The sequence below is a fragment of the Martes martes genome, assembly GCF_963455335.1.
Source record: "Martes martes genome assembly, chromosome: 2".
Classification (NCBI taxonomy): Eukaryota; Metazoa; Chordata; class Mammalia; order Carnivora; family Mustelidae; genus Martes; species Martes martes.
In genome coordinates, this window is record NC_137889.1 from 8,616,778 (window position 1) to 8,629,045 (window position 12,268).

The window sequence follows — 12,268 nt, forward strand, 5'->3', positions numbered from 1 at the left end:
CATGGGAGCCCGTCCTTGTGTCTGGGACTCCACGGATTCTAAATGGTTATATTAGCCACACTCTGTATTTAGAAGTTTGTGGAAAATTTGAGCTGTTTCCTTCTTACCTGTTTTTACAGGCTCTCCTGCCTGTGCTCTGTCACAGGTAAAATAATTTGGGTGTCTGCCTTTACACATGAAGCGGGGAGGAGGTTGTTACCATTTGGAATTTAGCTCACCTCGCTGCCTGCAGCCTCACGTCTTCAGTGGGTTCAAGAGAATTTACGATTCTGTAAATAATACGACTTTTCTCTTCATGTTGGGAGAGGAGCTCTATGTCCTTCGAGCTTCTGTACCCTAAGGAGATGCAGAACTCCCTGTTTACTTTTTTAACATGGTTTATTCCATATTGTTTTATAACCTTTTTCTTTGAATTTCTAACATAAGCTTTACAATAATCACATTCAACTGTTTTATACTCACTATTATCCTTAGGTCACTTTTGACCACTTGATAATTTTCATAAACAGTTGCCTTATTAGCAGTGTATGTTTAGTCATCCCTGAGATGAACCTTGACAACACCATTATTTATGCCATATGTGTTTGTTTTAGGACGTTCTGATCGCTCTGGTCATTCTTATAGTGATAACCTGGAAGCCTGTGGCTGGTGTTTAAAATAGTATCAGGTCTTGTTTATTGATTTGTTTTAGGAAGTTATTTCGAACTAGAGGCATTTTCTTAATATCACTTCAGTGTTTAGTTATAATTTTTATATTAGAACTTTGGTTGCAAGTGACAGAAGCCCAACTCAAATGAGCTCAGTAATTATTTCTTACAAGAATATGGGGTATCTTACCTGAACGTAATGCAGTCGGATTTCAGGCAGAATTGGAAGCAAAGGCTATTTTTTGTGAGGACGCTGCCTTTTTTCATTCTGTGCCTCATTGACATCTGCTGAACTCTTCCCTCCTGTAGACAGGCCTCCCTTGGCTTCTCTGCTGCCCATGTTGGGTAACATTCCCAAAGAGTGTTCCCATGTTGGATCTCCTAGTACTAACGGGAAACTGGTTTGTCTGCAGCCCAAATCCATAAATTCATCAGGGGGAGGCAGGTGAATCCAGGTTCTGGATACTGATGGGTCTAGCTTGACTCAGGTGCCCTCTTCCAGTTCAGCTACGCCAAGGCACAAGAGCTGAGGAAGGGACAAGACACCAACTCAGAGTTGGGCCTAATGCCCGTTATTGGCAGGCAGTCATGCTATGCAGAGTAAATGATCTTAGGTGACCAGTTGGGCTGGGGATGGAAGGGATTTGATAAGGTAAAGAGTTAGGAATAAGGATCTAATAAAATTTTCTTTAACTAAGTTGATTAGAATGAGGAGTCTTGAAAAGCAAATCAAACTCTTGAATGTAAAAGTGATATGAACCTATGTCCCAGTCTATGAAAGATCAATATGGGATTTGTTACAAGAGTACAGATGTGACTATGCCAAAAAATTTCCACGATACTGGTGTATCTTTCTTAGTTTAATATAAAAGTTACTTAACAATAAACCCAACATTTGTTGGTATATTGGGGCTCAGTTATCACAACATTTTGCTATTTAATAAAAATAAAATAAATAAGAATAAACTAAAAATTGTGGTTTTTATGCACATTTTCTTCTAAATTGAATAGATTTAATAAGGCCAGAAAAAGCATACTTAATTTGATTCAGAATTCTCATTGGGGCTACTCCTGCATTTCATTTGGGTCTTAACCTTTGAGATTTTTTTATGTGGACGCAGTTTCATTATGGAAAGTGATTTAGAATCCACTTTATGAGCCATGCAGCTGAAAAGATTTTAGATATGATGGCTTCTGGGCATGCCAGTTGTACACCTTTCACTGGGGTTGAACTTCCATAAGCTAAATTATGGAGTACTTACAGGCACACATTTTTCCTGTCAAGAACTATGGGGCATGTAAAATGCATTTATGATTGATAGTAGGGCACACAGAGTTTAAAACCCACATTTTTAAAGTTAGACTGGTTAACCTTGTACAATACTATAACATGGTGCTTTGGAATTAGAAGCACAGTGCAGTAACATTTGCTGCCAAAAGAGCCATATTTATTAACTCAACAAAGCTAGAAGGAGAAGGATTTGAAAGGCAGAACACAGTATTTCATCTCAGGAATCATTTTTGATCTTCATCATCAGAGGTCTCACAAAACCACTTTCTCTCTCTCTCTCACTCTCTCTCTCTCTCTCTCTTTTTTCTTTGTTTTTACTGGACATGCTAATCAATCCTATAAAAACTGAAAGGTTATCAATTTTTCATCACTGCATTGTGGCTTTCAAGTTAACCGTAAATATTTATAAATCCCGTCTTCCCAATACATATAAAGGTAAAAGAAAACTAAAAGAACTGAAGACAATAGCATTTTGACTTATTCTCTTCTCTTTTGATGCATAAGATTTTGCAAGAAAATTGTTTTGTTGTGTATCCCAGAGCGAGGGGGAGGGAAAGAGTGTCTTAAACTGTAGATATCATTTTGGAGTAGATAAACATTTCCCATCCATTGTGGCTAGAAATACAGAATTTGAATGTTAGTGGCTTTGTAGAATTTATATTTAAAAAAAAAGAACTGTAGGCAATTTAAATTTAGCCTCATCTCATCTAAAGCCTTTGAATCTGAGAGAAAGCTGAAATGTTAGACTGTTCCATGAATAAAAGTACTGCATCTGACAAGAAAAGAAGAACAGGGTATATTTTCTTGGGCTTATTGTCAGGCCCTATTATTTCTCTAGGAATTTATTTTATTTGTGGTTTGAAAAACTGAATTGTCACCTCTTCTAGTTTTATGAGGATACAAAGCCATAACAGAAAAAGATATAATATTGGCTACATTTTTCCCCCTTAAAAGTGCCTCTCTTGACTAACATTTGTTTGCTTATAATCCAAAAAGTGAAATGAAGGAAAAAAAAAATTAGAAACACATTATACTTTCTGCCACTCAGAACTGGGTTTGATTTCGTTTCAGGATTCATTTTGGAATGAAAGGCTCCATCATGATTAATCCACGCGAGCACAAAAATAAAAATGGAGTCTCTCCTGTTTTTGAACTACAGCTCACCAAAGATCTGATTTGTTTCTTTGACTCATCAGTAGAATTCAGGTAAAACAGAAAAGAAATGTACTTTAGCTGAAAAACTGCAGAGATGGGTCTGCGGTTTGGTTTCAAATGTGGGGATAGAGAGATGTTTTCAAAATGATCTGTAATTGATAAAACCTCATTTTGAACACGCCTTTCAATAATCTATAAGGTCTTCATTGTTGGGCGGTATCACTCACACCCCAATTAACAGAAAGTGTTTGTATCGAAGCTCCTTCTAAATGACACTTTGCGAAATTATAACTCGACTTATGATTAATGTGTTTTCTATTCCTTGCTACAGAAACTCCACAGAAAGCCAACAGAGAGTAAGAATGATGGAAGAATTAGATGTATGTTCCCCTAAATTCAGTTTCTCAAGAGCAGAAAGTGAAGTTAAGAAGCAGAAAGGACGGATGTTGTGTGATGTGTTAATGGACCAGAAAGTGTTGCCTGGGGTAGGGAACATCATCAGAAACGAAGCTCTCTTTGACAGTGGCCTCCACCCAGCTGTTAAAGTAGGTCATGAGCATTTTTTAAAATGATTTCTGTATTTTTAGATGCTGTTGAGGGACCAGCGTGGAACTCGTAAATCTGTGTTGCCGTAAAACATTCTCCCCAAAGAGAAACTTTCGGGGTCTTTGTTTCTGTCTGCGTCTCAATGCCCCCAACGCTGACCACTCCCTTTACAACTGCTGTGTGCTTCCCCTCTGCCCACTTCCCAATCCCCATCTTCTGTAACTTGCTTTGCTTTGTATTTTCCCCGTACCACTGATCACTTTCGAACATAACCTAATTTGTACTTGTTAGATTTATTACTTAAAATCTGTCTCTTCCTGCTTCAGCACAGTCTCTCATGAGGAAGGTGTCTGTTTTGTTCATGGAGGGATCCAAGCATCTAGAAGGTGGGGTCTGGCACAGGGAAGGCATTCGGGAATTATCTGTCAGGTGTAGGAATGAAGTAAGCTCACAACTTGCTCTTTGTAACTGGCATATTAAATTCACACTCTAGACACACTCCTGTATTCCTGTTTATAGCTACTTTGACATTAGCAAACGCTGTTTGGGGGGAGTAAGGATGGCAGGCGGATAGCAAGGACTGTGGAGTAGGGACTAGTGGGGAGACGGAAACAGAATTTGGAGGACTCGTAAAAGCTCTGCTGGAATAAAGGGAAAACAGACCGTTTGGGGGGGGGGAGGTGGTCAGGACGAGGACCGGGTTTTGTTGAGTTTTCCTTGTTCTTCAACTGCACAGACTCAAACTAATTTAGATAAGGGCAAAAAAATAGTCAAGAGGGAGAGGTTAAAATTGTAGGAAAGAGAAAGGTGATTAATAGGGCAAAGTTGTAAGAAAGAGAGATGAGAACCCAAAGCCAGGTAGAAGGCTGAGCATATTTTAGTTTCTAAGGGAGGAACTCTATGGCTTTTATCTACACCCAACTGGTCTCTTTAAACAAAATCATTTTTTTACACGAGTCCAAAGATACCTTTTGATTTTCTGTAATTATTTCCTAGATAGTTTTCTTTAAATCCAAATCAATAAGAAATAAGTTTTCAAAGAAACTGGTTAATGATTTTTCTAGATTAGGTTCTGCTTTTTGACTCTTGGAACAAGTTGGTTAAATTTCTGTAACATGGGAGTGATGAAACAGAATTTTAATGAGAAGCAAGCTTTTTAAAATCACGTAGGCCTCTGTGGAAAATGTTTTAGAAAAAAAGAAACTGGAGTACTGTTACTTAGAATATTGTCATAATCTATGATAAACTGAGAATTTACTTTTTATCTATATATCCAGCACGCCATTCGTCTAGTAAAAGATCATTTGCCCACATGTCTGGGAGCTGAAAAATTAATGATAGTTCTCAAGTTTAGCTATTAGCCCCCTAAAATCACATGCACAATTATTAAAAAAGTTTAGTTTAACATTTCAAGGTTTGACTAAATATAGTATATAAGATATGGTAAGAAATAACTCAGTTTCAAAAGTGTTTATGTTTTAAACTTTAAATAAATGAAAATAAATAATAAATAAATAAATAAATAAATAAATAAATAAATATAAATAAATAAATGAAAATATGACATAATATTTTTGTAATGATTATGTTGATTCAGTGATTTTAGGTTTTATAGTCATTGATAAATTAGTTTCTGTTGTATATAGATGTTTGTATATATTCACATTCATAAACAAGGTTAAGTCATCAGACAAGCTATTTTCTGGCATCACCATTGAAAGCACATGCCGGGGCGCCTGGGTGGTTCAGTGGGTTAAGCCTCTGCCTTCGGCTCAGGGCATGATCTCAGGGGCCTGGGATCGAGCCCCAAATCAGGCTCTCTGCTCAGCAGGGAGCCTGCTTACCCCTCTCTCTCTGCCTACCTCTTTGCCTACCAAAAAAAAAAAAAGCACATGCCAAATGGTAATTAATTCTACAAGGGTAACACTGAGATTTATGCTAGACTGTGACACACAAAATTCTTCCATAAGTGCTATTTCTGAGTTCTTCTGGGTGTTAACAAGTACCTTGATATTAATGGGTATATATAAATTCATATCATTTTAAAGCTTGATAGTGACCTTGATGGTCATTCATTCCTGTGCTGATTTATCCCTTTCCTCCCTTCCTTCTTTCTAGTTTTTTGTTGTTGTTGTTGTTGTTGTTTTTCAAATTCATGGCCAAAACACATTGCTGGGACTTTGAAGATGTCTCATACAGAAGAGATACTTATTTAGAATTATTTGTGTTTAAAATAGAAATTTAGGGGCACCTGGGTGGTTCGTGGGTTAAGCCTCTGCCTTTGGCCCAGGTCATGATCTCAGGGTCCTGGGATCGAGCCCCGCATCAGGCTCTCTACTTGGCGGGTAGCCTGCTTCCCCCACTCTCTCTGGCTGCCTCTCTGCCTACTTGTGATCTCTCTCTCTCTCTGTAAAATAAATGAATAAAATCTTTAAAAAAAAAAAAAAGATTTAAAATAGAAATTTATAAACAAGAACGGTATTTTTTTAATCTGTGCTATCATTTGAAGCCATTGTTAATGACATTAAATAGATGTGTGAGAAATAGAAGATATGCATATATTTTAAATCTGTATATAGTTTTCTTGGAACTCGCAACTGGTATTATTTTTGGAGAGTAACAAATTATGACACTGTCTTCAACGGTTTTTCTGTTTTAAGGTTTGTCAGTTGACAGATGAACAGACCCATTACCTTGTGAAAATGATACGTGACTTCAGCATTCTTTTCTACAGGGTAAGAGTAAAAATGTTTCTATTAGGTAAAATGTCAACTATTTCCCTTTGGATTGCACCAAAAATGTTAAGGCTGTTTGTAGCCATCTAGTGGTCAGTGTGTAGAGGTACAGGAAGGGAGAGGGACCTGTGGGCGGCATAATTCACTTCTAGAAATTTGGTGTCATGGGTCAGTCCAAACTTGTCTACCAATAATTATATTAAATTATCTTTACACGATGTTCGGGAACACCTGTGTTAGCATTTTACTTAGATTCTTGTTCTATTTTTGGACATATGAAAGTAAAATGTAGGAGCCCCAGAGAGAGAGAGAGAGACTCAATTCTTTGGAACAAATATATCTCAACTCAGTCAGATTTTGCTTCTTGCTACTTGTGTGGTTGTGTGGTTTAGATTATTTAGATAATTTTGGTGTAGTTTCTTCATCTGCAAAGTGGGATAATAATATTTTTCTGTCTACCACAAAGACTATTTTGAGAATGAAGTAAGTACTTGCTAACGTATAAATTTTGGAGAGTTGTATATATGTTTATACTTCTGCATGGGCAGTTCAGAAAACATAGCTTCTCTTTTCAGCAAAGTATAAACATGTCTGTTTTCTTTCCCCCCACAGTCCATTTTCTATTCAAAATTTTTAATTTTACTATGTTCAGATAGCAGGTATGATAGGAGTCTTCATGTATTGGCCTCATGTAGTGAACCTCTTGTTTTACAAGTCTGCCTTGAGGATTATGGCAATTTTAATATTCTGTATGCTTGTTTACTCTTTCAGGGAAAGGTGATTATAGACCACTACCCATTTTTGAGGCAGACTAAGTTTTGGGTATTTTAATACTTGGCTTAAATCAATGGAAGTTGTTTGTGTAATTTTCAACTTATGTATGGCAAGTCATATTTCTGGGCCTTGAGATTTTTACAGTGCTGATATAAACCCAAAACATTGTCTTTTTAGAAGCTTTAAATATATACGAGTAGAATAAAACTGTGACAGAATATCAAAATGTCTTTTGAATTAGAATGTATACCAAATGGGACATATTCTTTGCTAGGAAGGCTTTTGAATTTTTATTTTCTTTTTTAGTGAATTTGTGAGATTAGAAATGAAAAAGCAGCCTTTGTCAGGTCAACAAAAAAAGATGATCTCAAGTTTTTCACTGTAGCAATAAATTTTTTTGCTTTTATCTGTTGAAAGAAAGTGAGCAGCTTTAGTGTTCTAAAAATAATCAGATTTCTAGCTAATCTAGTCTTTTTCTTATAACCACATAATTACGTTTAATTAAAAAAAACTTAAAAGCATGAGCGACATTTTAAATTGTAGAACTTTTACATCCCATTTAGATAAAAAGATAATGCTATGCAAAGAACAATTTGAATACTAATAAGTTATAAAATAATGGCTTAATTATTTCACACAAATCTTGTTTGACAAATATTGCTGAGTCTTATCAATAACTTTTCTCAGATGAGAGAAAAGATTATACGGACTTATGTACAAACATGTAAATTTTCAACAAATTATGTTCAGAAATGACTTTCTGGAATGTATCTTTGGATCCTTAGCAACACTGTTTTATAGATAATATTATAATGTTGTTTGTTTGTTTTTAGTGCCATAAAACAGGATCTGTTATCTCTAAACACTATAAGGTCTACAAGCGTCCTTACTGTTGTCAGTGCTGTTGCAAAATAACTGTGTGTCGCTTAGGAGAGAATAACAGAATGACATATTTCTGCCCTCTCTGTCAAAAAGAAAATCCTCAACATGTTGACATTTGGTGAGTTATCTAATTTAAATATATACTGTTTGCCCTAATCACTAACTCAAAGGCTATTAATAAGAACATAATTCAAAGGTATTTGAACCCTTGGAAGGAAATAGTAAATAACATCATCAAAAAACCTGGGTAAGCTATAGATGATGTATGGACCACTTCTGGATTCAGTAGAAAATCCCCAGCTCATATGTTAATATCCAGCGTTTTACTTTAATCCCATTTGTAAAGTGATCACCAGGAGGTGTAGATAGGTCAATGATTGGAAAAATGCAACTATCTTCAAAAGTTCCTGCTTTATTTGGAAGTAATATTATAAAACCTAAGCAAGATGTCTTTACAAAATTCATGTCTTTTGGGTGAAACAGTCGACTGCTTACTAAACACCTATGTGGTGATTCTTCATGCTGCTGATTATGTCTGTTCCAGTTACACCTTCCAGAACTAAGCAAAGAACCAGAGGATAGGTTCAGGGACCCGCTGAGATGGATCTGAGCTACAACTGCATTGGTCTCCTGACTTCCATAAGCCCCAGTGCTGACTGGTGGAGCACAGTGGTATTTTGAGTCCCTTGGAATTAGTATCTGTTTGGAGCCAGTGTACAGTGTTCCCAAGAGGTCCGATTACTTCCTTTTCATGGCTGCACAGTTACCCTGATAAAAGTCCCTACTTCCCTTTAGGAAAGACCAGAACAAATATGAATAATCTAAAGGAGTATGTGATTATAGGCCAAAATAACCAGAACAGACATGAAGCGCATTAAGTGTTATGAGAGTTCAGGAATGTTAGAGGTTTATATATACACACAAAGCTGGAAAGATCTAGAAACAGTGTGATTTTGAAGTTTACTTTAAAAAGATAGAATTTTGGCTAAATAAATGTGAAAACAAACATTATTTAATTGGAAAGACATAGCACGGCCACCAACCCTAACCATTCATTAGCATAGCATGTTGGAGGATGATGGGCACAATGGCCAAGCCCCAGGGAGTCCCTCAGGTGTTGGATCGCAAAAGCTAGTTTTCCAGATAGACTGGGATCAAATAACAGGACTCATTAGTCCTTCTGGGAATGGTTGATGTCTTGTGGAAATCGGTAGATTAAGGACTTTTCAGTGAGTGGGAAATGGTGAGACTAAACTCACAGGTAGAGAAGCTAGTGCAGTGTAACAATGAGAGAAGGTTCCTGGACCTGAGGTCAGGGCACTGGAAACAAAAGAAAATAGATACTTCGATTAAAGAATTTAAAAAGTCAACAAGAATTGGGACAGATTTGGTATATAGAACAAAGCAAAAGTTTCAGACTAATAGAAATGTTCACTGTATGGGTCTGGGAAAGTTGGGATAGAGCGCACAGAAGAGCTTTGTGTCAACAGTAGATGGAAGAGATGCATCATGGGCCACATCCCAGGTGGCAGGTAATGGCTTCATGGTGGTTAAGTGAAGTATTCAAGAGATCCGTTCCCAGGGAAAGTAGAGAGGAAGGAACCAAAGTCTGAGCTTCAGGGAATATCCAGAGTAGGAGGAGAAGAGTGAGCCAAGAAAGCACAGTGGTGTGGTTAGGAATAGGGCAGGAGAGGATATCCCCATGGAACCTGGGGCGGGAGACACCATCTTGCCGCTGTGGAACCTGGGCAGGGGCCGCCATCTTGCCGCTGTGGAACCTGGGATGGGAGGCGCCATCTTGCCCATGGCAAGCTCAGTGATGGGCTGGAGGTGGTGTGCGGGGAGGGCCCCACCTGCACCTTCAAGTGTGTCTGTGGCTTTCTTCCTGTCCTCCCTACTTTTGCGACTTCCTTTTCATCTTCCTCCTCTTGTTCTCAGCTCTTTTTCTCAGAATCTCTCACAGCTTCTTCCTCACCCCACTGTACTATTATAGATATCTGTGATGTATTTAGGTATAAATATATTTATTGTGCAGATTTGTGGTTTCTTATTTTTAATATTATAGGTGTACATTTCTCTGACCAAAAGTGTTTAGCACAGTGTCTGGCAGATAGAGGACACTGGATTCATGTTTACTGAACAGATGCTTAATGTTCTATATTTGCTTTCTTTGAATTGATAACTTTTGAGGCTTTAAGAAAGGTTTTCTTGGGGTGCCTGGATGGCTCAGTCAGTTAAGTGTTTGCTTTCTGCTCACGCCATGATCCCAGGCTCCTGGGATCAATCAAGCCCCACCTTGGGCTGCCTGCTCAGTGGGGGATCTGCTTCTCCCTTTGCCCCTCCCCCCTTGTCCCCACTCTTGCTCTCTCTCACTCTTTCCTCTCTCTCCCTCAAATAAATAAAATCTTTAAAAAAACCCAAAAAACAAAAAAAGTATTCTTCCAAATTGTTAAATGTGTTATTTACCATGTAAATAATTGTCCATTCCAAAGGTTTTTTTGAAGTTAGGTTGTAAAAGCTCAGGGGTTCCTTGCAAGAGACATGGGGCACCTATGAATTAGGGGAGGACTTGCTCTACTGAAAATATTCTGAGCCCTGCAATCCCTCTTCCCTCCTCAGCTACTTCTGATTTATGTATTGGCATTCAGCTTAAGACATCATTTGGAAAAGCAACTAAAAATGTGTACATAATGAAACATTTGAAAACCAATAGTATTTGCCTTATTCTTAGAGATTTCTATCATGAAGTATATTCTGTTCATTTTCTCCATGAGTTTTTGAAAAAATTTTTTTATGTTGACTACGTTTTCTCATTTTAAGTTAAAGTCTTTTTGAATTAAGTTGAAGCAATACGAAAAGCCCCACAGTATTGATCTAAATCCCTGTGTTCCTTCGTTTGTACAGTTTACTTAACTCCTTCATGAAGTCCTCCCCAAATTGTAGTCTTTATTGATCACACCACACTTTGAATGCCTGTACCATCTGTTGTTGGCTCTAATTTATATACGAGCTAGCATAATTTATCCAGGTGAATATTTTTTCCTTGAGGGGAAACTGTGGTATCGTTTCTTTTTCCATACTAGTCCTTATTTTACAAATTTGTTTAAAAAATCATTTGTTATTACTTTTTTCTTTATTAGTGCCTGCTTTATGTCAGGTACTGGAACTCCAAAGACAAAATACAATGCAGCCTCTCAAAATACTCAAAGTCTAAGGTGGGGAGTCAGTGAGTAAATAGTTCCTTAAAACCCCACTGGGCTTGGAATGGAAGCTCTGCAGAGGGCAAGGTTCTACTAGTGGTAGTGGAAGACGAGAGGAGGAAACACTTAAATCTATGTGGGAAGAACAAAGAAGTCTTTCTGGAGAAGGTGACCTTTGAGATCCGTGTGAAAGGAAATAAGAGTTTCATCGAAAACAAAAGGCAGGAACGTGCATTTGCAGAGCCACACGAAGGGGAGGGCGTTTTGTTCCTATAAGAAGATATATTCAGTGGGGCACCTGGGTAGCTCAGTCGGTTGGGTGTCTGCCTTCGGCTTAGGTCATGATCTCGGGGTCCTGGGATGGAGCCTTGTGTGGGGCTTCCTGCTCAGCGGGGAGCCTGCTTCTCCCTCTCTGCCTTCTGCTCCCCCTGCTTGTGCTCTCTCTTTCTCTGTGTCAAATAAATACAATGTAAAAAAAAAAAAAAAAAAAAGGCCTCTGAAAACCATCTAGTTTGGAAAGTTATTGAGAATTGCTTGCTAGTGAATGAAAAGTTACTGATGTTTGCAAGGCGATTGCTAAGGCAGGTCTGAGCTCATAGAGATTTTTGAGGGGGATGAAGCAATTCCAGAGCACTCGGGAGACACGAATTGAACAAAATCTGTCATGGGTTAACCTGGATAGGGTAGGCTTGTTCTGGCAAGAGAGTGTGAGGACACCGTTGTCATGTATAAAAACATAATTTAAAAGGGATTTTTTTGAGGACAGTGACAGAAACCCAGCTCAAATTATCTTAAACAAAAATGGGAATCTGTGGGTCTTGTAACCAAAATGAATATTGGTGGAATTCACAGGATTAGTAGAAAAGCTATCAAAACCCGAGTCCTGGGGCCTGGAACCTGAAAGGCGACCTCGCCTGGGCTCTCCACGGCTAGAACAGGGAGAAAGAATAAAGGAGGATATAAGCGGCTGCCTGCTCACGCCTCATGATGGTAAACTCCTTCTGGTTTCTGCAGAAGCAGCACATCCTGGAGGGGCTC

At 38.1% G+C, this 12,268-nt stretch overlaps 1 protein-coding gene across 2 annotated transcripts in view; it reads left to right on the forward strand.

The window, feature by feature from the left end:
- Window positions 1–12,268, forward strand: part of NEIL3 (nei like DNA glycosylase 3) — a 46,461-nt gene that overhangs the window by 20,060 nt on the left and 14,133 nt on the right. For both annotated transcript variants that reach the window (XM_080795492.1, XM_080795491.1), the window contains 4 exons: window positions 3,010–3,144; window positions 3,425–3,638; window positions 6,300–6,374; window positions 7,982–8,148. In XM_080795492.1, coding sequence (XP_080651618.1) covers window positions 3,010–3,144; window positions 3,425–3,638; window positions 6,300–6,374; window positions 7,982–8,148 — 591 coding nt within the window. The remainder of the gene's footprint in view (window positions 1–3,009; window positions 3,145–3,424; window positions 3,639–6,299; window positions 6,375–7,981; window positions 8,149–12,268) is intronic.